General features: G+C 52.5%; 4 protein-coding genes across 8 annotated transcripts in view; 1 reads left to right on the forward strand and 3 right to left on the reverse strand.

The window, feature by feature from the left end:
* Positions 1 to 447: 447 nt before the first annotated feature.
* Positions 448 to 3,585, reverse strand: LRRC73 (leucine rich repeat containing 73). 2 transcript variants are annotated; one of them, XM_068558196.1, is made up of 6 exons: positions 2,813 to 3,585; positions 2,030 to 2,190; positions 1,560 to 1,682; positions 1,071 to 1,171; positions 708 to 930; positions 448 to 561 (listed from the first exon to the last, which is right to left on the reverse strand). In XM_068558196.1, exons 1-6 carry the CDS (start codon positions 3,082 to 3,084, stop codon positions 491 to 493), a joined length of 951 nt encoding a protein of 316 aa, XP_068414297.1. In that variant the 5' UTR covers positions 3,085 to 3,585; the 3' UTR covers positions 448 to 490. The 2 variants fall into 2 exon arrangements, with proteins under 2 accessions (XP_068414297.1, XP_068414298.1); XM_068558197.1 differs by lacking the exon at positions 1,560 to 1,682.
* Positions 3,586 to 5,146: 1,561 nt separating this feature from the next.
* Positions 5,147 to 9,575, reverse strand: YIPF3 (Yip1 domain family member 3). Its single transcript, XM_068559310.1, has 9 exons — positions 9,333 to 9,575; positions 8,503 to 8,700; positions 8,210 to 8,316; positions 6,882 to 6,927; positions 6,652 to 6,744; positions 6,364 to 6,495; positions 6,054 to 6,167; positions 5,732 to 5,855; positions 5,147 to 5,637 (listed from the first exon to the last, which is right to left on the reverse strand). The coding sequence occupies exons 1-9, from the start codon at positions 9,411 to 9,413 to the stop codon at positions 5,480 to 5,482; spliced, it is 1,053 nt and encodes a 350-aa protein (XP_068415411.1). The 5' UTR covers positions 9,414 to 9,575; the 3' UTR covers positions 5,147 to 5,479.
* Positions 9,576 to 9,690: 115 nt separating this feature from the next.
* Positions 9,691 to 19,624, forward strand: POLR1C (RNA polymerase I and III subunit C). Of its 2 annotated transcripts, XM_068559311.1 has the most exons (9): positions 9,691 to 9,793; positions 9,920 to 9,991; positions 17,476 to 17,583; positions 17,820 to 17,952; positions 18,237 to 18,356; positions 18,443 to 18,595; positions 18,751 to 18,900; positions 19,006 to 19,122; positions 19,267 to 19,624. In XM_068559311.1, exons 1-9 carry the CDS (start codon positions 9,725 to 9,727, stop codon positions 19,383 to 19,385), a joined length of 1,041 nt encoding a protein of 346 aa, XP_068415412.1. In that variant the 5' UTR covers positions 9,691 to 9,724; the 3' UTR covers positions 19,386 to 19,624. The 2 variants fall into 2 exon arrangements, with proteins under 2 accessions (XP_068415412.1, XP_068415413.1); XM_068559312.1 differs by lacking the exon at positions 17,476 to 17,583.
* XPO5 (exportin 5) overlaps positions 19,613 to 22,426 on the reverse strand; it is a 47,668-nt gene continuing 44,854 nt past the window's right edge. For all 3 annotated transcript variants that reach the window (XM_068559303.1, XM_068559302.1, XM_068559301.1), the window contains 2 exons: positions 22,059 to 22,223; positions 19,613 to 21,878 (listed from right to left, as the gene is read on the reverse strand). In XM_068559303.1, the coding sequence (XP_068415404.1) occupies positions 21,741 to 21,878; positions 22,059 to 22,223 (303 nt within the window). In that variant the 3' untranslated portion in view covers positions 19,613 to 21,740. The remainder of the gene's footprint in view (positions 21,879 to 22,058; positions 22,224 to 22,426) is intronic.

A 22,426-nucleotide genomic window follows, 5' to 3' on the forward strand; every position in this document is an offset into this window, starting at 1 on the left:
TTTACCTCAGTTACGATCCTTACAGGGCCTGTGTAAGGTGTCACCCCAGAACCCCAGGTCCTGTAAGTCAGAGACCTGAGCCCAGACCTGTTTGAGACATTTGGGGCCAGTGGACGCTGCCTGGAGCTTGGGCCGTGGGGTGGCACTGCCCCCTAGTGATGTCTAGTGGTAGTTCCAATTCCTCCCTTGCTGCCAGCCCCCAGTGACCAGAGCCACACGTAAGGTTGTTGAGTTCATAACATCTCTTCCGAGCCAGCGGGCTGCAGCCAGAGCTGCCAACAAGTCCAGAGGCATTGCCTTGGGTTCCAGTGCCCCCAACGATTTTGTTTAGTCACAGCTTCCAGAGCCTCCCACCATGCTGCCAGGAGCTGCCAGAGCCCCAGGCACACCCCCCACCCCCACCCTCCTAAGCCCCAGGGCCTGACCCTGACATCTGGGGCAAAGTGCTGGAGACGCAAATGTAATGATGCGCAGAAGCCTGAATGGAGAGTCACATCTCCGTCTCAGCCAACAGACTGTCCCCTAGTCCTGACGTCATTAGCACCATCTGAGAGCTGGGATCTGTGGAAGGGCAGAGAGGTGTTCAGACCACCATGCATTCCTCTGCTGGGGACCACAAATAGAAGTAGCCTAAGTTTCTCACACCCACTCTCCCTGGTCCCAAGCCTCTTTCAGACCTGGCTCTGATCAACCCTTGTGGCTCTTACCACTGGGGCACATCCAGGAGCTACTGCCCCTCTGGTGGGCAGCAGGCTCCCGCCCTCTCTCTCGTTCCTGGGTGTCGCCAGCCCCTCCTGCCACCTCCTCCTCCTCCTCCCCCTCAGAGAGGAGGTCACAGATCTGCTGCTGCAGCTCCGGGCTAATGCTGTTCTCAGCCAACACCAGACTCCGCAAAGCTGTGGGGTAATTTTCCACCATGTCCAGCAGGGTCTGCAGTGGGGAAGAGTACGGAAAAGGATGAACACAGTTAAGGCAGCTCCTGACTCCAACCTGCCACCACTTCAGTATGTCCACAGACACACTGGCTAACCTCAACCCCTGGCCCATCCCCAAACATGAAGGCTTCTCACCTGAGCTGACTGGTTGGTGAGCCCTGTACCCTCCAAGTCTAGGACCTCTAAGGTGCGGCTGGAGGCCACAGCTACAGCCAGCATCCCTGCCACATGGTCACCTGGGGAGATAGTACACGTGCACACACTCACCAGCAGTCATTCACAGGCCTGCTAACCCTTTCTCCCCACAGCCTCCCCACTGCCCTGACAACCTTAGAATCCACCCCCAGGCCAGGAAACACTGGCAATTGGTAGGTGGCCAGGAGGGGAGCATTGTGACTGATGAGTGAATGGATGAAGCAAGCCAGGCCCAGGGGCGGTGATGGATGCTCTGATCTACCTGTTGGTCATCTGGTCCTCAACACAGGTGGCTCCTCTACTTCCACCCAGAACCCCCCTTCTTCTTTCCTCCGCCAGTGTGCTGGTTACCATGGCAACTGATGGTCCCAGGTTCTTGGACAGGGGTGAGGGGTGGTGAGAATCAAAGGGGGCTTTCTTGAGCCTCACCCAGGGGGTTGTAGTCCAGATTGAGGACGCGGACCTGGGAGCTGTGGGCCACGGCAATGGCGAGGCGGCTCCAGCCCTTAGGGGTGATGCCAGGGTTGGCGCTCAGCGTCAGCTCCTTCAAGCCTGGGCAGCATCATAGCGAGAAGCCAGGATGGAGAGGGTCAGGCCTTTCTCAAGCCCATCCCCCACCTGGGGATCTCTGGGGTATCCCGAGTGACTGAGAGCTACCCCACCTCCTCCACAGAGCTCCAGGGACAATTAGCGGCCCATGCCTTTCCTGCCCGCTGCAGCCTGGATACCTGAGTCTCCATCCTGCTCAGCTCCCAATCCTTCTCCCTCCTAAGAGGATTCGAAAAACATTCTCACCCACACAGTCAGAGCCCTCATCTCTGGGCCATGCCCCCTGCCCTCTGCACTGAGCTTTTCATGAAGGCCACACTAGCCCATGCCCTCAGCGGGGCCCTGCTCACCAGACTTGGCCCCATCAGGGGGGAGGAGGCCACAGATGAGGTTGATGGCTTCATCACCTAGCATGCAGTCCCCCAGGTCCAGAGCCACGAGGGCAGGGTGGAGGGCCAGAGCTGGATTCAGCAAGGCCAGCCCCGCATCTGTCAGAGGGCTCCCATGAAGGCTGGGGGGGTGAGACCAGAAAGGAGAGGTTACTGCAGTCATCAGCCCTTACTGTAAGGGAGAAGGGGCGCCCTCCCTTATGGTGAGCTGTAGAGCTGAGGGGGACATTCAGTCACAGCACTTGGGAGAGGCCTTGGGAAGGAAAAAAGAAAATTCTAGACTCTTAAGAATGCAGTTAGAAGGGGAAAATTCGGTTTCTTTTCTGGGGCAGGGACTGGGATCCAGATCAGAACACAGAGAAAGGGTGTGTGGGTGGTGTTTTGGACAGAACGTAGGGGCAGGGATCTAGTCCTCAGGGGAGTATTCCTTCTTGGGTACTGAGCAGCTACCCCGGAGAAGTCAATGCGGGTGATTAAGTTGGGAGGTACACGGGCCCTGCCAGGAAGGGGTGGGTATCCTATATCATTTGGGGTGGAGCTGGTGTTCCAAGTCTGGAGGTGAGGCAGGAGCTTGGAGGGTGTTGTGGAGGTATGGGCAGAGGAATGAGGTGCGTGAATAAGGGGTGAGAAGGTAGGCTGGTGCAAAGACAGGTACCAGAAGGTGTGCGGAGGAACCGGAGATGGCAGGGGGAGTGCGAGGAGGGGTGCGGTGCCCGGGACCCCTTTTAGAGGGAGCGCACTCACAAGAGGGACTGGATGGAGCGGTTGGTCCGCAGCGCCTCCGCCAGCTGCTTGATGCGGCTGGGGCTGGACACGACGCCCAGGTTAAGGTTGAGCTGCGCCAGGGACGTGGCCCCGGCCAGGGCCCGGCAGATGCGGCCGAAGTCGCGGTCGCAGAGACGGCAGCCGCGCAGTGAGAGCAGGCGCACGGCGTTGTCGCGCAGGCCGCGGCAGATGTCCCGCACTTCGGCGCCTGACAGCGGCTCCCCCGATATCTGGATGGAGCTGGGCAGCATCGTACCCACGGCTGGGCCTCCGGGCCGGGGCCGGGGCCCGGGCCGCGGCCGAGGTTGGCGGGGCCGCGGGCGGGGTCGGGGCCGGGGTCCGGGCTGGGGTCGCCGACGCAGCGGGGGCAGAGGGGGAGGCAGAGGCACAGGCGGCGGAGGCGGGGGCGGCGGCTGCGGAGAGGAGCGCCGGGGCCCGCGCGGAAGCCGGCCGGGATTGCGGAGGCGCCGAGGTCGCCGGCCGGGCTGACACCGCGCGGTGCTGGGGCCGGGGCGGACCGTGCCGTCCGTGTCTGGGCGGCGGGCCGGGGCGCGCGTTCTGGGGCCGGGCTGGCGCTGCTCCGCGCTGGTCTTCGTCCCTCGCGGTTACGGCGCCGGCTCACGGGCCTCGGCTTAGGACGCGCGGGACCGGTCTCCGCTCGGAGGCCGCATCTGCTCCCTCCCTTCCTCCAGCCCCACTCCCTCTACCGCCCCGCAGGGAGAGCCCGAGGCGGGCAGACGGGCGGGCCGGCAGGCGGGCAGCGGGTGGCGGGCGGCAGCTCGGGCTCAGGCTGCTGCGCAGGAGCGGGCGGCGGGTTCCCATGGCAACGGTATCGTCACCACCGCTCGCCCCGCCTCCTGCCCGGCCTAGGCCACGCGGGCACACGAGGTTTGCGCACACCTGCTGTTCAGGAGCGGTGGGGGCGCCCTTCCCCCGGGTGTAGGGCCAGACAACAGGTGGCCAGGTGGAAGCCTGGGACGGGCAGGGGGTGGGGAGGGGAGAATAGAGGCACATCACGTGGAGACGGCATTTGAGACAGTTACACGGTTCTTTTGCTCATTTTCTCGTCGTTCCCCGTTCCTAAGGGCCAGACCCCTCGGTGCCTTCGCCTGGATCCCAGGGACGCCCCCCACCCCCGTCCAGTTTGGAGGTCCCTAGGGCCCTTTAATTCGCGCCTCGCCCCGCCCCCGCGACAAGAGGCGCCGCGTGCGCGGGCATTCCAGGCGCGAGGAATTCCTCGCGTGCCCCTCGCCAAGATGGCTGCTCGCAGCGGCGGCGCCGGGAGCCCCGGCCCGGTGGAACCCCAAAGGGTCCTTGAAGCAGGTGAGCCGCAGGTAGATGCAAGGCGCTGGTGCCGTTCCTTTCCCAGGTGATTAGGGCACTGCTGATGCTCTGACGTCCTCAGTATCCGTGGGACTGGAGTAGCCAAAATGAAGGGGGGGGGGTTCCAGGAGAGCGGCCTGGAGTGGCTGTGGGGCCGTGAAAAGTGGGCCGGAGCTTTCAGTAAAGGCACACTGCACAATACAGGCAGTGTCCTTAGAACGTTGTCCACTGGTAATAGTGTAGGGGCCTCACATCACATAGGATCACATAGCGTGAATGAAGGGCACATCTTTCTAGTCCCTTTATTAGAAGGGAAAAACGCTAACCCAGATTTACTAGGGTAATGAATTTTTTTAAAATGAGTAATATAAACAGTGAAGGGAGGTCAAAGATTCTGTTCCCTCCATTAACCACCTGACTTAAGTGGAACAGATTAAATGGGTAGTGGGAGCGGATGGTGCTGTGCTTGGGGTGATTATTGCTTTTAAGAGTAAACAGCACTCTTGAGAGGAAGGACTGAGAGAACTCCTGAAGAAAGCTTTGTTCCTCTGGCTCCAGTACAACCAGGGCAAAGCCAACTTTGGCTTCAAATGTGCACCTCCACAGAAAAATTATCCCTACACAATGGTCCAGGTGCACAAGGGCCTTGTAATGACATGGTGTTGAGTCTGGAAGTTTTTGTCCAGTTGTCACTGCTCCATAGGCATCCCAAGAGTGAGGCTGAGCCCAGACTTAAGCCAGGTGCACTGTTCCATCAGACTTACGGTTCTTGAGTTTGAGGCCTCCCTAATGCTGCATGGATCTTGTGCTCCCTGCCCTGGCGGGCAGGTTCCGTATTCAGTCTTTCAATGCAGTCTGGGTTGTCCCACTTTCATTCTGCTTGGATAGGGGTATAATGAAGTGAGCATGTGACATTACCAACACTGACAGAACAGGAAAGTGTACAGGAAGTAGGGTGGCAGGGAGGACCACTGGAACGGGTAGCTGCAGTTCCAGACTTCAATCAATATTTTAATTACCAAGTCTATATTTAGCAAGACAATGTGGAAGAGATAAAGAGGAAGGAAGGGGTAGGTGGTGAGAGGACCTCGGAGGAGCTGACCCACTTTCTGCACTGGCTGCAGAGCCCTGCAGTCCTGGCCAGGACTTCCTGGCCTTGTGCCCTTCAGAAGCTCGACAGGCATCAAGGAGGTGCTTAAGTGGCTACAGCTCTGTGGCAGCTGCAGACCCCTCAAAGAGACACATGTCATCAGTACTGTCCTTTAATCTTCCTCCACTTTGCAGCTGGGGGAAAGGGGGGCCGGCCAAGGATCTCAGGTGGGGTCAGTGTGACTGCAGGGACTGCAGGGTCACCGCGACAGCCTTGGCTGTGGCGTTGAGCACAGTGGTGGGAAGCCTAGCAGCAGGGAGCACAGCGGGGATGTCTCTCGGGACCCTCTGCATGGGTGGGATGTTGGGGCCCTCCAGTGTGTCCAGGATCCCTGAAAGAAGGAGGATGGCAAGTGAGTGAGGGTTGGTAGGGCCCTGCCCTAGGCAGCTGTCCTCCCTCTCCCCTGCACCCCTCCTGTCACTTACCCTCTACCACCTTGTGGTAGGCAAAATGCAGATAGAGCAGGAAAAGCATGTGCAGGGTAGCCAGGGTGCCACAGAGGAGCAGCCGCTGTGTGGGGCCCACAGTCCGTGACACCAACACTGCCACCTAGGGCAACAGGAATACAGCTCAGAGGACCTGATCCAAGTGAGTAGTGTAGAGAAGCCACTCTTACCCAGAGCAGAACCGTCTTTGGGCTCTTCCCTCCCATTCAGAGCCCCTTGTGGGATTGGGCCTGAGCTCTGGGCTGTTTTCCCTACTCCTTTGGAGGACAGCCCACCCCTGGAAACCTCCTGCCGAGCTTACCATGCGTAGGGTGGACAGCCCACCCACCAGCAGCCAGAAGAGGTAGAAGAGGGCATGGAGGTGGATGTTATAGGTGATGAACAGGACAATGCAGTGCCCAAAGAGGCCGTAGCCCTAGGAAAGAGGATGGCGGAGAGGAAGATCACTCAGGCTGGGCTGGCCTCTGGACCCTCATGGGGGCCCTGAGAAGTAAATGGCCCATTGGCCAGCTCACCCCATTCCAGGCCCTGGGGCCCTAGGACAGATGCAGACCAAAGCCTGGTTACTCTTTTAAGATCACCCTTGCCCACCACCATGCTGGACTCCTTACCAGCAGCGCCAGCATCTGGAGCATGGTGATCTGGGCATTGCACAGGTAGGCGAGGAAGTAAATGAAGGACGAGACGCCCAGCCAGTAGCCGAAGCAGGTGCCAATGGCTGTGCCCATCAGGGTGCCCTCCCGCTGTGGGGTGAAGGCTCTAATTAGTCCTGGGAGGCCTCTTGTTTCAGCTCACCCAGGGCCTTCCTCAGGGGCTGCTTCTATCTTACTCCACCATCGTCTCCTTGGGCAGCTTTCAACTCATTTAGGCCACCCCCCAAAGTCCTCTGTCCTGCTTACGATAATGGTGTCAGACGTCTTCATCCCATGGAGGAGGATGGCCACCAGCGTGAAGACAAGCATGAGAGGTCCGTAAAGCTCACCTGCAATTTTCTGTCAATATACCAACTCATTCAGGCTGGAGGGTACGGTGGCTCTTCCGTTTATGCCTTCCCAGGCTTTGCGTGGCGGCCCCACCCTCTGCCCAAGTGCCTCCCCCGGCTCTTCCAGACATGCTACCCGCTATTCACCTGGGGGAAGTTGACCATCTTGATAGGGATCATGGACTCCAGGAGCCTGGGAGGGGAGAGGAGAGATGAGAGCAGAGGCAGCACTAGGCTGTGAGGTTCTGGAAAGCCTGAATCTTAGTCATCTTGCTAACTGAGGAGAACATGCTAGATGGTAAAGGGAGAAGAGGGTGGTAAAGACAGACAAGGAATGACAAAATCACTTTCTTGCCCCTGAATGCTTCCAGGAAGAACAGCCTTCTGATGCTGTGCTGACTGATGCAGCAGCAACACGGAGAATTTAGAGAGCCCTGCTGGGCCTTGGGAGAGGACTTGGCCCCCGTTACCTATGTGACCTGATCCCCTTTAAACCTCAGCAGAGAATGCCCCAAATTCAAGGCTGTGATGGTAAAGCCCTGAGAAAGGTTTAGAGGGAAAGTTGTTACTTGAGGGAACCAGCGTGCCTCCTGCCTCTTCCTGCTTATCATTCCTCCAGGCACCACTGAGCATTTTCTTGAAAAATACATTTGAAGTGGTATGAAAATTCCAGGCAGAAGGAATAAGAGTACCAATAACTTCCCCACTTAAGTGACTAACTAGCTCCTAATAATACCTTGGATCTTGACTAAATTTTACTTCCTCTGAGAAAGCTGCCCTGTCCAATCCTCCAGCCAACCCTGGGTCAGGTGTCACTCCTGCGCGTCCCTTCATGGCAAATGAGTACTCGAGGGCTGCACTCCAGGGTAAGGCTCCCATCTATCTTCACCACTGAATCAGACACAACTACTGTAGTGCCTGACGCAGAGCAAAAGCTTAGTAAATACTTGCTGAGTGGTACAGGTATTTGACAAGCATTGGCTGAATTAAAGGATAAGCAAAGAACGAAACCAAGATTAAATCCAGCTCTCGAAAAGTCATTCCACAACTAGGTACCGATACTCTAGTTCAGAGACTGTTCTGGTGCTGGGAATAAAAATGTGAAACAGAGCCTGCTTTTGAAAAGGAGGTCTCTGGGGAGACAGACCCAGGAATAAGAAAGTACAGCACTGCTGAAGTATTATCTGTTAGAGGAAAGCACAGAGCTCTATTGGAGCACCAGGAAAGGACAAACTGGCAATGGGGAGCAGAGGAAGTGACATTTGAGCTAAGCTTTGAGGGAACATGAGTAGTTTGCTAGATGGAGAAGAGGAGGAAGGCAATGTGTTATCGCCATGCCCTGTTCCGTGACTGGTAAGAGGTATAATGTGGCTGGGGTCACGAAGAGGGGAGTCTAAGGGTTTGGTGTCTGGTTGTAGTTTGGATGAAGGACTAGGTGTTAGGGGGGCAGCTTCTGTCAGGAGGAGGATCCTCACCTGCTTCGCACCTGGGCAGGCTCCACATCAAAGTAGGGTCTCAGGATGTCGATGTTGGCATACAAGTTGAAGGCCCTGGAGGCTTGTCTCTTCCCTGCCTGCCACATCTGAAGCAAGGAAGACGGGTGGGGTGGGAGGGTACTGTGAGACTCTTGGCTCTATTGCTTATTTTTTGTTGGATTTCTACATGGTTCTAACTGGACAACCTGGGATGAACTTCACCAACACCAACTCCAGAACCAGGGGCCTCCTAGGTATACTTTTCCACCTGTCAGGGAGCCAATCTTGCTTACCTGATCAGCCACCTGCCGGCTCAATTGTCCCTTAAAGCCCTTCATGCCCAGGAACTCCCCATCCTCTTCTTCAGCAGCAGCTGCATCAGCATCCACTTCTTCCTCACGCAGGCGCTGATGCAGCTCACCCATGTCCTCGAAGCTGGAGCCTGAGGTATCATCCATGTTCTCCATGTCAATCACAGCTGAGCCCCCGCCCTGTGAAGACAACAGATCCTGAAGTGCAGTGCCTTTCTGCTCCATCCGTTAAGTCCTTCTCTGTTCACCACAGAGTTTGGGGCTCTGTTCTTACACTGCTGGGGATATGGCTTGGCATTACCATAGATCACGCCATTCTCTCCCCCTCATTTGCTCTCAGAACCCTTGGTTGTTTGGCTGTCTTTTCTAGCCTGGGAAACCTATTCCGTCTTCCATACACGTCTTTCTCCTACCTTCCCTACCAAAGCCCCCAAAGGGCTACAAAAGTGCCCATTTCCTTTGTCTTTCCCAACCCCAAAACAAGGCTGTGCGCGCACAGTGTGGTTTTGGCCAGTGAATGCCGCCCACTCCCAAGCCCACTCCTGCCCCGCGCGATGCCTGACCCCGACCGACCTTCTAACTTGTGTGGAAAGCAAGAGCAAGCGGGCCCAGAGACCTGAGGCCCCTGGCCCAGTCTGGACCTTTCAGGTCAGCACTAGCCCCACTGCCTTTCGTGGGCACGAAGACCCAAAGAAACGAAAAAGTGTTGCAAATGGAGCAGACTTCCAGGCTCCGAGGGAGAGTCCCCACGACAGTTCAGGACGGCTGCCGGCCTTGGGGGCTGCTGGCAGCCGGAGCCGTGGGGCCATTACCTGGATGTTTTCTTCGAACCCTCCCCATTCCGGGCCAGCCCCATTTCGGGCGCCGCCGGCCGGCGCCGCCGGAGTTGCCATGTCCCTCGAGGGCTCCCGTCGCTGAAGCCCGCGCTAGCCCCGCGCGCGGAAGAGAAGTGGGAGAGACGTGGGCCTGACGCAGGGACAGGTCCACGGACAAGAAAGAAAGGTGGGATCCGTCGGAACGCAAAAGAGAGAAACCCGGATGTTTGGCCCAAACTGACTTCCGGTAGCTGGAGACGTGGACGGAGGCGGGGCAGAGTCTCGCGATATCTAAGATTCCAGGAGGTGATGCGTTGCCACGGAGACGGAGGAGGGCCACTAGAACGCACGCACCAGTTAGGTGCCCTGGTCACGTGGAGGAGTTGAAGATGGCGGCGGCCCAGGCAGTGGAGGAAATGCGGAGCCGCGTGGTTTTAGGGGAGTTCGGGGTTCGCAATGTAAGCCTTGTGGCCTTGAGCTCGGGAGGAGAACTGGGAGCGGAACAGGGATGAGTTGGGGTCAGAGTGGGGACAGGCTTGGCCTCGCTGCCCCTTCGCGGACAGGCTCGTCTCTCTTTGCTCTAGGTTCATACCACCGACTTTCCCGGTAACTATTCGGGCTACGATGATGCCTGGGACCAGGACCGCTTCGAAAAGGTGGGTGGAGCTGGAGGTGTCCGGAGAGAGTACGGGGATCGGACCTTGTGGTCTGAGTAGCCTGTGCCTCAGAAGCTGTCCTTGTGATGCTGTTCAGGCTAAATTAAAGGTCCAGGTTCTTGTTCTACCTGTCCAAAAGAATTTGGACAGGGAACGCTAGAAAGGTCATACACAGAGACTAAGGCGTAGAGAGAAACAAAGAAGCAATTTATTAAGGGGCAGAAGGAAAAGTACGTACTCAAGAGAAGAATGAGGGCGTCCTCGCGAGTGAGGGGCGCACCCGAGGAGTTTTGTGACCACCGCCTCCCCCCCTCTTTTAATTTCATTTTAATTCCTTGAATGGATGCAGGTTTCTTTGATTAGGGGCGGAATATTCATTGTTGGGAGGATGGGGTGGGATTTTTTTTTTTTAATATTTGCTTTTTAAGAAAAATTTTATTTTTTATTTTTGGCTGCGTTGGGCCTTCGTTGCTGTTCTCGGGCTTCTCATTGCAGTGGCTTCTCTTGTGGAGTACCGGCTCTAGGCACGCGGCTTCAGTAGTTGCGGCGCATGGGCTCAGTAGTTGTGGCTCACGGGCTCTGGAGTGCAGGCTCAGCAGTTGTGGAGCACAGGCTTAGTTGCTCCGCGGCATGTGGGATCTTCCTGGACCAGCCATCGAACCCGTGTCCTCTGCACTGGCGGAAGGATTCTTAACCCACCAGGGAAGTCCCTGGGGTGGGATCTTGATTGCATCTGGTTACATCAGCTTCTCTTGCGCATTGGTCTTTTAAAGCCACCGCACTTCTGAAAGCTGTTTGCCCTTAAATTTTTCCTTAGCGCCAGGTGTGGAAGGTTGTATAGCAGCCACCCGCAGCCTGTGCATTTTTATTGCTCATGCTCCACCAAGCTCTAGCTCTGTGGGTTTTCTGGTTAGGGTTCTCTGTTTAGGTATCACGAAGTTTAATCAAGGTTTAATTTATGTTCTTGTTGCTGATGGCCATTCCTCCATGCTTCATAGTCTCATTAAGTGCAAAACAAGGAGAGGTGGCGTTGCGTGTTGCCTAAAGTCTGTGTGTGAGGAGGCTGTCCTTGGGTCCAGCCCTGTCTTTCCTGCCTCAATTCCACCCTGAAAGAGTTCCTTCCCAAAATCTTTTGGGGTTATTCAGGGCCAAAAGTCTCATTCTTCTGTAACTTCTTCAAGCTGGCAGGGGCAGTCTTCCCTTGTCTGACCCTGGGAATGAAACTTTCCTCCTTTCTGGTCACGGGGTCCCAAGATTTCCATAGAGGCCTCAGCAGTAGGCAGTGGCTGGAGTCCCTGTATGACCATCATGTTTATGTCAAATTGTTGCAACCTGGAGGAAACAAATTTAACAAGCAAGTAAAAACGCAGGGGCCAGAAATCAGCAAAAGTATTAATGCAACCAGAGGTCCAAAGGGTACCTTTGGTCATATCCCTTTGACTGCAGTCCATGTGGAGTGGGCGCTGGGGTTATCCTTTCCAAAACTGTAACACCTGGCCAGGGGTGTTGATGTAGGTGTAACATGTTTTGTTGATAACTGCACATATCCTTACTTGCTCAGCTAGGAGATAATCCAAGACCGGTCTGTTATCCATCACCACATTAGCTAGGGAATTAAGAGATGTTGAGAGTCTAGAGAGTGAGTCTCCTCTGGTCCTGGCCAGGGTAGACAGAGTATCTGACAGGTTATAAAGTGTTGCCTCGTGGTAGGCAAAGCCCCCTCCCCCCCACCCCGCCCCGTGGAGCTGCCAAACCAATAGCAGCTCCGATTTTTGCCAGGATGAGTCCAGTTGCCCTCTTATTTCAGGAATGGGATTATAAATGGTTATACTGAGGTCCCTCTGATTACTTAGTTGGCCTAGCATGCATTGTCCCACTATCAAGGCATTATCTAGACAAGGAGAGGCCTTAGCCAATCCCAGGGAAGGGAAGGAGGAGTTGGGGTTGTCATCTAAAATATCTGGGGTATTTTGGTCTCTTTTCTTTGGTTCATTGAAACAAATCTGACATGATTCCTTCAATGAAGGGTTTTGGTATAGCATCATAAAAGCCTGCACATAGGAACCTCAGTCCATTTCTCTAGTTTCCTGCAAAATAAATCCAGTTGTCAAATAGTATCATAATTTGAAGAGCCATTTTGGGGCCAGGTTTCCCTGACCCTTACTTGTATTGAGGCCAAAATGTATTGCAGAAAAAGATGAGTTTCTTGTGTTTTAGCTCATCAACGTTGAATTCCTTCCAATTTTTCAGGATGCGTCCTAAGAGGGACTGCTTGGGTATTGAAGGGGCACCTCCTATGGTGTTTATACCTAAAGTGGACAGAAAAGAAAACAGCACAAAAATCAGGGCGTTCTGTGATTTTTGCTCTCGCCTTTGGTAACAGCAAGGGCATCGCCTTCTACCAGTTACCTAGTTCCTAGGCCTTGGAGGCGTCCCCTCAGTGACCTTACTAGACCTTGGATGTCTCCAAGGAGAGAGGGTCCAGGACCCTGCCCATTCGTCCCCGTTGGCCAGGTAGGGGGATTGCCTTTTCTTTTTCTATCCTTCTTTTTGATATAGGGCATGACCAGTAATGTGTCTGCCTGTGGTGCCCAGATGTATCCACTTTTCTTATGCATCTAAGAATCCTTCATAGTGGTGGAATTGCCACCTAGCTCGGGAATCTAAGATTTTAAATAAAACTTCTATATTTAAAGACATTAATGGAAGAGGATTCCTCAGAGAGAGAGAGAGAGAGAGGGAGAGAAAGTCTGCCTTGGAAGCTTTGGATATTGCCAGAGTAAGCAGATCTTTCCTAAAAGTGAGACCCAAGGAATTAAACCATGAGTAATTTTTGAAAGATTTACAGTTGCATTAAATTCTTATTCCCCTAATGCAGACACCCTAAAGGAGGGAGAGAAAGGTTAGGATGAATAACGATTTTGTGGTGGCGGCGGCAGTGGTGAGCTAAAAACAAACAGTCCTTTTTAAACCCAGCATGGACAGAGCAGAGCCCTCTCCGGTAAAGGTGCTGACTCAAGACAACACTCAGAAAGGATTACCAGAGCAGCAAGAAGGAACACGAGCAGGGCAACAGGTATCCAAATTCACCAAAGCATATTAATTAGTTTATGGGTGGACTGGTGTAATGGGGCAGAAGGAAAATAGTGGCCATAGGTACTTAGCCTTGGATTTATGAAGTTTTTTTGTCCTTCTTGAATAAGAACTTTAGGTTTGGAAGGGGGCTCACTCGCCTGTCTGGACTCTTCTGGTCATCTGTGGTCCTCGATGTCCTGTGAAGACTTGGGAGGAGGGATAGGTTTAACTCTAGACAGGTTCCCCGCTTAGCTAATAGTTGGTCATCCATTCTTGGTGTCCCCAAAATACTTATTTGGTCCTGTTGGGTTTGATAACAGGCAGAATAGGAGTATTGTGTGTGACTGACAAAAGACTAGTAACCCGCACCTAGTAATAATTAGCTTGGCCTGGGGGGCCCTTCCTGGGATGTCTCTGTCTCAGGCTTGAAAATTTATGGGTGTTAGGTTTCACCTAAATGTTAGGTTTCAGCCAGAGCAATTTAAAAGCTGGGGCCTGTTCCTAGTCGCTGAAGTGGCTCCCAAGCTTTTATAACGTATTGTCCCGTTAAAGGATGGGGCATTCAGGGACTACCGAGAAGGCATGTGAGACCAAATATTGTTCAGATTGGCAATTGAGTGGCTTAATGAAATACCAACTGTGGGGATTTTTATCAATACCAGGCAGCTTTTAACATTTGAGAGTACAGCATAATTGTTTAAAGACAGAGCAAGTGGCTCCTGTATTGATTAAAAAATTAGACCCTCTTACCTGCCTTGTTAAGGATCACCTGGGGCTCTTCTGTTGAGATGGTGAGTTTTTCCATGGGAGCCAAGGACCCCCGGCCCTGTCAGCTATCTGCAGCTACCATTTGGAGTTTCGAGACCCCTTTGTCCAAATTGGACATGGGACATTCTCACCTCTGATGGCCTGACTTTCCACAGTTTGGACATGGGGCGAGCAGTTTTGCCTTTTGCCCTCAGCAGGAACGGGCGCAGTGGCCTGGCTTACCACATTTGAAGCAGACCCCTTGTGGAGTCTCTGTTGATCTGGTGTCGTGTCTTCTCTTTGTCCCTGAGGTTGCAAGGCACTGCTGACAGCAAGAGCTGTCAGTTGAGCCTGTTTCTTAGTTTGTTCCCCTTCGTGCCAGTCCCTCAGGGCTTCCTCTGCCTGGTCACGGTTATTAAATACCCCATAGGCCATATCTAGCGGCTAAGGCATCAGAGCCTGAGGGCCCAACTGTAACTTTGGGAGCTTTCACCTAATATCAGGGACAGACTAGCTGATAAAAATGTTGTCCCAGTAGGGACTGGTTCTTGGGGTGGAGGGGTCTGTGTTAGTGCATTCTCTAAAAACTTTCACAAGTTTAATCCTAGATGAGGCTCATTTGGTCAGAGAAGGAATTCAACTGTCTGGACTTGTCCCAAATTAACTAATTAAGTACTGCTCTTAATGAGTTCACTGGTTTTACGTGCCTTTAGAGTTTAACTAGTCCTGAAATATAGCCCTCAATGGTCAGGGTCCCCAGGCAGCATGGGGTGCACAAAAGCCCAAAAGAGAGAATGTCCTTGGTGTCTCTGAATGCTCCCAAAGGGTATGTCCCTGGGAGTAAAGATTACCTGTGATCCTTCAGGGGAACCAAGCTCCTGCCAAAAGGAGGAGCATTGCCGGTCAGGACTGGCTACGGGTATCCCTGTTTTTCTCACTCCTGCTGACTGTAGCCTATGTGAGGGTAGCGACCCCATCATATGGCAGCCCTGCCAGCCCCTGTCCTGAGGCCCGTGTCCTCCCCTGGTGTCTGTGGTACCCAGGGTGAGCGACCTTCCTGAAGGCTTCAAGGCTTCTCTGTAGATTCTATAGCCAATGATTAATTCTTATGTTCCTCGGGTGCATTCCCCTAAAACGGACATCCTTATAGTTCCAGGACCTATTTAGGTTCTAGTTTTCATTCTCTGAAAGGGTGGTAAGAATCTGAAAATGGGTACCAGCCACTAAGGGAGGCGGTATATGTAATTGTGTTAAAAAAAAAAAAATCTAAGAAAACCTCAGCTTTCTTCAACTTACAGTCTGTCCAAGTAAAGCTGTATTTTATATTTTTGCTAATTTGAACCTGACAACAGTTAATCAAATGGTGGATAAGATAAACCCAGAGGGCGAAGCTCCTGTGGTTCAGGTCCCTGACTGCCTGTGAATAGAGGCTGGCCTGACATGCCATGCAACAATGAGAAGTGCAAGACCTAGCAGCAAGCTTGGAAAGCGCCTGACAAATTCCTCTTCCCGCACTTCCAGGAGAGCAAGACACGAAAATATGAGTGAGATGGGCCGCAGAGGCGCGACAAAGAGCGACAGAGAAAAGTAATGATAGGAAGTCAGGCAGCACCACTTAAGTGCAAGGGAGGTGGGAGGCTAAGACTTACAAGAGACCAAGATGAAGAGTAATTAACTTCCAATAAATCTCCTGGCTTGCTTGCCAAAGACTGATGCCAGACAGGCTAAATTAAAGGTCCAGGTTCTTGTTCTACCTGTCCAAAAGAATTTGGACAGGGAACGCAAAAAAAGTCACACAGACTGAGGTGTAGAGAGAAAGAAGCAGTGTATTAAGGGGCAGAAGCAAACGCACTTGGAAAAGAACTCGGGCGTCCTCGCCAGTGAGGAGGGCATCTGAGGAGTTTTCTGACCTCCCCCCGCCTTTTATTTCAATTCCTTGAATGGATGCAGGTTTCTTTGATTAGGGGCAGAATATTCATTGGTGGGAGGATGGGGTGGGATCTTAATTGCACCTGGTTACATCCGCTTCTCTTGCGAGTCTGTCTCCGGAAGCCACCGCACATGTGCTCTAAGAGCCATTTTCCCTTAGCAGTCAAGCACCAGGCGTGGAAGGTTGTATAGCAGTCAGCTGCAGCCTGTGCACTTTTATTGCTCATGCTCGGCTGAGCTCTGTGGGTTTTCTGGGCAGGGTTCCCTGTTCAGGTGTCACAAAGTTTAATCAAGGTTTAATGTATGTTCTTGTTGCTGATGCCATTCCTCCATGCTTCATAATCTCATTAAGTGCAACACAAGGAGGGGTGGCTTTGCCTTTTGCCTAATGTCTGTATGAGGAGGCTGTCCTTGGGTTGGGCCCTGTCTTTCCTGCCTCACTTAGGGTTTGCTCCGTATATTGAGCAACATGCTAGGTAGTCAGTGTACACGATTTCTGCCCTGTTCTGCAAACAAGATGTTCAGTCTTGTTGGAGAAGAGCATGCGTAGACAAATGAGTCCGGTGTAATGCGGTATAGGCGGTTGAAAGCAAAAAAGGTGATGGGGTTGGGGCGGGTATATCCTGCACAGGCACTTAATCCAGAATGAGAAGGGGGGGCAGAAGTATGGAAGATTTCCTGAAGGAGATGACATCTCAGTTCAGCCTTGAACGATGAGCAGAAGCTGAGAACAGCGAAGGGTGAGGAGTGTCCAAGCAGTTCATTGTTGCTAGAATATGAAGTGGGTCAGCATGAGTGTTAGGCGAGATTGAAGTGCATTTTAGGCACTGTAGGTGATAGGGAGCTTTTGAAGAGCTCTTAAGCAGATATTATCATATCTGCAAGCTTAATGGTTGGGAGAGAATGAATTTGAGGATTGTCATGTGGTGTGTGCAGATTTGTGACAGAATTGCATAGGGGAGCTGAGGCTGAAGGCAGAAACTAAGATTGTGATCATGGCAACAGAGCACGGGAGACAGAAGGTAAATTTGGTGGTTGCTTGGATATGGGCTGTGAGGGGGGAGTGTAAAATTACCTTGTTGGGGAACTACTTTGATGGGTGGTCGTGTCATTTACTGATGAGAAATGGGTCTGGGGAAAGGGAGTGTTGATGCATTCAGTTTCCTGTGGATGGAGAAGTCTAGCAGGCTAGCAGGAGATATATATGAGATCAGAAGTGAGACGTAGTTTGGGGAGTTGTCCGTACAGATAGTTGCTAAAACCATGGGTGGGGTTGAGGTCACCCTGGAGAGACACAAAAACTTGGGAAATGGTAACATGTATATAGTAGGTGGAAGATTGTGAATTTAGTAGAAGGATTGATCAGACAAGAAGGAAGAGAACAGAAGATTGGTGCTCAGAAATCAAGGCAGTAGAGTTTGGAAACGGGATTCTCTCAACAATGCCAGGTGCAAGGGAGGTGTCTAGTAAGATAAGGATTGAGTAGTATCAACTGGACTGAGCAATACGTGAGCCTATTCTTAGTAAAATAGCCTCTGTGGATGGCCTGGCTGGAAGCCATATTGCAGAGGATTTTAAATGAAGATAAAAATGAAGACTTTTCCAGAAACTAATAAATGATTGGGGGAGAGAGGGACATCTGGGCAAAGGGAGGTTCTTGAGGGGAATATCTGGGGGGAGGTATTGACTGTATAGAGAGCAGGCTTCATTTAGTGTTTTTCCTGTTCCTTTAGAATTTCCGCGTGGATGTGGTACACATGGATGAAAACTCATTGGAGTTTGACATGGTGGGAATCGATGCAGCCATTGCCAATGCTTTTCGACGCATTCTATTAGCTGAGGTATAGGTGGGCACGACGGCAAAGGTGGAGTTGTGTGGGGAAACCTCATTTGTAGAATTGTCTCAAGTGGTATTTTTCCTGCAGTTTTGCTGAGCATTCCTCCTGCTCATTCTTTGTAAACTTTTCATCAAGCGTTCTTCTAGGAAGAGGTCTCCATCTCCCTATGTCAGGAGGCAGGGAGTAGGTGGGGAGTCTACAGGGTCTTTGTAGATGAGTGGCTTTTTTTTCTTGGGCAGGTGCCAACCATGGCTGTGGAGAAGGTCCTGGTGTACAACAACACTTCCATTGTCCAGGATGAGATCCTTGCTCACCGCTTGGGGCTCATCCCCATTCATGCTGATCCCCGCCTTTTTGAATATCGGAATCAAGGTGAGGGTTTGAAAAAATGAAATTTTGGGGAAAGGTGGGCAGCTTTCCTCTGAAGTTGATTCTGGAATCAGACTGCCTGTGTTCGAACCCTTGATTGGCTACTCTATGACCCTGGGCCCGTTACCAGTCTTCCGGTACATCAGTGCTGTTGTCTGTGAGAACACTTGCCCTTGCCTTACCAGGGTTGCCAAGAGGATGAGAGAAACATGCAATGCATGCAGCGTAGTGCCTGGCACCGACATCCACTAGCTCTTTAACAGCGCCCACCTCCTCCCTTTGTGCAGGAGATGAAGAAGGCACAGAGATAGATACCCTGCAGTTTCGGCTGCAGGTCAGGTGCACTCGGAACCCCCACGCCGCTAAAGATTCCTCTGACCCCAATGAGCTCTATGTCAGCCACAAAGGTAGGTACCGGTGGGGTGAGGAAGAGGGCCCCCTGTTGGTGGGTGCTAGTTTTAGGGACTTGGGTCTGATGTGCTTCCTCCTGCAGTGTACACCAGGCACATGACATGGGTCCCCCTGGGGAACCAGGCTGACCTTTTCCCGGAGGGCACCATCCGACCGGTACATGACGATATCCTCATCGCTCAGCTACGGCCTGGCCAGGAGATTGACCTGCTCATGCACTGCGTCAAGGGCATCGGTAAGACCCTTTGATTACCCTGGGGTGAGGTATGACTAAGGGACTTGGCTGAGATGTCCCCGACAGGCAGAAAGCCAATGGGCCTTTGATGTCAGTAGCTTAGGGAATGTGAGGAAGGGTCTCCTCCCAGGCTCCGAGTTCCCTCTTCCCTCCAGGCAAAGATCATGCCAAGTTTTCACCTGTGGCAACAGCCAGTTACCGGCTCCTGCCGGACATCACCCTGCTTGAGCCCGTGGAAGGGGATGCGGCTGAGGAGCTGAGCCGGTGCTTCTCACCTGGTGTTATTGAGGTGCAAGAAATCCAAGGTATGGGATTTGGGATGCCAGGCCCTAAAGTGTATTTTCTTTGAAGGTAGCAGAGAAATAAAAGTTCTAGGCTCATGTGTTTATAATATGGTTTGTTTTCATTAGGTAAAAAGGTGGCCAGAGTTGCCAGTCCCCGGCTAGATACCTTCAGCAGGGAGGTCTTCCGGAATGAGAAGCTAAAGAAGGTTGTACGGCTTGCTCGTGTTCGGAACCATTACATCTGTGAGTTTCAAGTTGGAGGGTGGGGCAGGGGTGGAGTTCTTTGGTGCTGCAGCTTCCTTGCAGGGTTCAGATGTGGAATCTAGCAATACGTATAAGGAGCTTTTGTAAGCCCTGCCTGGGCTAAAGTGTCCCTTTGGTCCCCAGTCTCTGTTGAGTCAACAGGGGTGTTGCCACCAGACGTGCTGGTGAGTGAAGCCATCAAGGTACTGATGGGGAAGTGCCGGCGGTTCTTGGATGAACTGGATGCGGTTCAGATGGATTGAAGCTGCGCTGGACTTGGCATGGCTGGGATTGGATGCTCCTGAGGCAAGCTGAAGATTTTAGGTTCTGACCTGCCCCCACAAGACTGCTGTAGAGAGCCCAGAGAATAGGGGTCCTGAGTTTTCTGGGGACAATTCCAGCTTTATTTTCAGTCAATACACTTCGTTAAATGTGCCACAAAATGTGACTTTTATGCCTTTGCAAGGTCTTAAATGTAAATAAATTCACATCCAGACAAAAATCCTTTTGTTGGAGACCACTTTTTCAGTTTTCATCCAAAAATATGGGGCACCTCAGCAGAGATCTGGCGTTATTTAGCAGTTAGGAGCATTGGGCTCAGACATCGCTGCAAGTCAGGGCCAAGTCCCTCTGAAGCCCCTTGAGAAATGCTGAGTGTGATGGTTTCCGGGGGCACAGCCAGACCACAGAAAAATACTGTGTGCTGCTTAACCTATTTCCTGGATACCAGAGGAAGTTCCTGAGAGAAAAAAGGGTGGTCCATGGCAGTCAAGTCACATTACTATCAAGAGCCACACAAGGAAGAATAACAGTTCCCTTTGGACAGCCCCTCTGGGTTAGGTCCAGTAGCCACCAATGACGACACTGAGAGAATGGAAGGGCTGCCTGGTCTACGTGTCAGGAAGAGAAAGCTGCTTCTGGCTGGCATGCTGTTTCAGAGGGTTTGACAGAGCAGGTCTGTCAGTCACAGTTCTTCATGTCCAGCCCCCTTAGCAAGCAAGATGCTCATGAGAAACAGTGACCCTGGAGTATGTCACTAGTTTGAAAAAGGGAGATGGGGCCCTTTCTATGTGAAATTGAGATTTTTACTGACATGCAGATGTGCTTTAGAGTTAATGTTTCTACAAAAAGGTTCTATAAACAATAGAAAACTTCTAGCATGAAGTCACAGGATGTTAAAAATATTACAACACAATAAATACAACTATACCCTCCACAGCCCCACCGCAGAGAGGAGTAGGCAGCTAACAAATTTGGAGGGAAACATGCTGAGATGGCCTTCACAGTGGACAAGAAGCCCAAAGCACCACCCAGGAAGAGGGGATGGACCAAGTCTGTGCCATAGAAAGCGCAACGTGGGACTCCCAAGTCCGTTTCCCCAGCTTCGCCTCTTACTGACCTTACCCTACCTGGGGGGCCACACCAGCTAAAAGCTGCAGCTTCAGTCCATGCTGCTCCACCGGTCCTCACCAAAACCCTGGTCAGTGGATTGGATCAATGCCAGGCCTCTGTGGGGAACACATGGACACACACCCTAAATGTGTGTCCTTCTGTATAGATTAACTAGTCGTTCATCCATGTCCCCTGTGCTTATAGGGCCATCCAGTGATGTTTAGAACAGACTGGAGACTCACAGGTTGTGATGGGAAGGCATATTTTTTCTTTTGGAAATGGCCCATGAGGGAAGTGACCAGGGACCTGAAAGACCACGAGATTTTTGAAGGCACCTGGACTGAGCTAGTCCTAGGAGAGACCAGTGGCTTTGCTAGCTGCTTGTCACAGATGTAGCCTAGTTGGTCTGGATTATCCTTAAATGCCAGTGGCATCGTGACACTAGATAGGGTACTGTGGCTCTTGTGCCTGAGTGGACCCTGGGGACTGGGGAAACCACACTGAGGGGTCATTCATGGAGGGACAAAATGTGTGAGCTCTAAGGGATGTTACAGAGCGCTACAGACCCTGGCCCAGCCCTGGTCCCTGAAGGTACTAACATTTGATACTGTGCCCAGAGCTTAGCAGTGGCCTGTACCATGGATCCCATCAGGTGACCAGATTCTTGCTCAAAACAAAGCAGGAACTGGCCAAATTCAGTTCAGCACTCAGCACCTGACCCAGATATGCCCCTGGGGGATGGGGAAGGTCCCTGTCAGCCCAGCAGCAAGGGGGCTCAGTGGGACTTTCAATGATCCAGGAGAAACTCTGGCACAAGTAATTCAGGGCTGAACCCTCGTCGCAAGCCTGGCTAGTCGCAGCATTGGGTATAGCGCCCCTAGTTACCACTCTGCACAGGTGTATGGTTGCCTGGGGGCGGGAGGGCTTGGGGAGAAGGGCCGCTCTGCTCTAGCTTTTCTCTCTTGGAAAAGGCAAAACTCCAAGTAGGATGGGAGATACCTGGGAAATCTAGACAGAATGGTGTAAGCCCTAACTCCCTTTCTTGATGCTTTAGCATGGCTTCCGGCCCTGTACAGGGCCCACTCTCTCCAGCTCCAGACCTGGATCTCTCTCCAGGCTGACGACGGTGTAAAGTGAGGTGGCAGTGGAGAGGGGCCTAGAGAATAGCTACAAAGGGGAAGAACAGATGACAATAAAGGTCGAGGAAGAATGCCCAGAAGCTTGATTCAGGGTTCAAAGATGGTGGCCAGGCTGCCCTCCTCATTGTCCAGCACCTCTGTTTCCAGCATTGGCTTTGTTTTTTTGAAAAGTGAGGGAAGATTCTTTATGTGAACTTCTTTTCGGAACTGCTCGCCCAAGGGTTTCTGTGGAAGACAAATGAGAAAGAACTAATGCTGGGTCTCGAGTGGTGGGTTGTTTTAAAGATCATCTCACCATAATGGTCGTGACTACAGCTGGTTTCTGGTTTGCCTGTACACATGGTCCAAGAAGACTGCAAAGGTGGTTGGGAGCACTAAGGAAAGGGTGTGAAGGGTGTGACCTACCCCAATGCACCCAGCAATGAGGCGTTTGAATTGGTCCTTCCGGCGCTTGTCAGCCACTTTCTGCAGAGAGGGGTTCAAAAGCTTGCAGTCAAACTGGTCCAGTGAGTCCTTCTGAATTTCAGGGATCTGCTCCATCACAGCTCTTATCTCCAGGTACCTGGGACGCTGAGAAGTAGGGGTAAACCCACTCAATGGCACTGTTTTGGGCCCCGTCACCTTCCCTATCCCCTGCCACACCCACTTCTCAGGGGGCAGCACTAGCACCTTGGCAGCTGCCTACGTTTAGGATTAAGGCTCAAGTGCCCGGGAGCAGGCAGGCTGTGAGGGATGAAGCCGCAGCCATCCTGCCCCCAGGCTTTCTCCACTCA

The sequence above is a fragment of the Eschrichtius robustus genome, chromosome 12 (assembly GCF_028021215.1).
Source record: "Eschrichtius robustus isolate mEscRob2 chromosome 12, mEscRob2.pri, whole genome shotgun sequence".
NCBI lineage: Eukaryota > Metazoa > Chordata > Mammalia > Artiodactyla > Eschrichtiidae > Eschrichtius > Eschrichtius robustus.

Excerpts from the sequence above, each read along its gene's own strand:
- LRRC73 (XM_068558196.1), bottom strand. The coding sequence starts at position 3,084 with ATGCTGCCCAGCTCCATCCAGATATCGGGGGAGCCGCTGTCAGGCGCC. Across the intron at positions 2,191-2,812 it reads CGCTCCATCCAGTCCCTCTT|CCTTCATGGGAGCCCTCTGA; the intron begins GTGAGTGCGCTC and ends TCACCCCCCCAG. Across the intron at positions 1,683-2,029 it reads CCCTGATGGGGCCAAGTCTG|GCTTGAAGGAGCTGACGCTG; the intron begins GTGAGCAGGGCC and ends GATGCTGCCCAG.
- YIPF3 (XM_068559310.1), bottom strand. The coding sequence starts at position 9,413 with ATGGCAACTCCGGCGGCGCCGGCCGGCGGCGCCCGAAATGGGGCTGGC. Across the intron at positions 5,856-6,053 it reads GGCTGTCCACCCTACGCATG|GTGGCAGTGTTGGTGTCACG; the intron begins GTAAGCTCGGCA and ends CTGTTGCCCTAG. Across the intron at positions 5,638-5,731 it reads CTACCACAAGGTGGTAGAGG|GGATCCTGGACACACTGGAG; the intron begins GTAAGTGACAGG and ends TCCTTCTTTCAG.
- POLR1C (XM_068559311.1), top strand. The coding sequence starts at position 9,725 with ATGGCGGCGGCCCAGGCAGTGGAGGAAATGCGGAGCCGCGTGGTTTTA. Across the intron at positions 18,596-18,750 it reads GCACTGCGTCAAGGGCATCG|GCAAAGATCATGCCAAGTTT; the intron begins GTAAGACCCTTT and ends TCTTCCCTCCAG. Across the intron at positions 19,123-19,266 it reads TGTTCGGAACCATTACATCT|TCTCTGTTGAGTCAACAGGG; the intron begins GTGAGTTTCAAG and ends TTTGGTCCCCAG.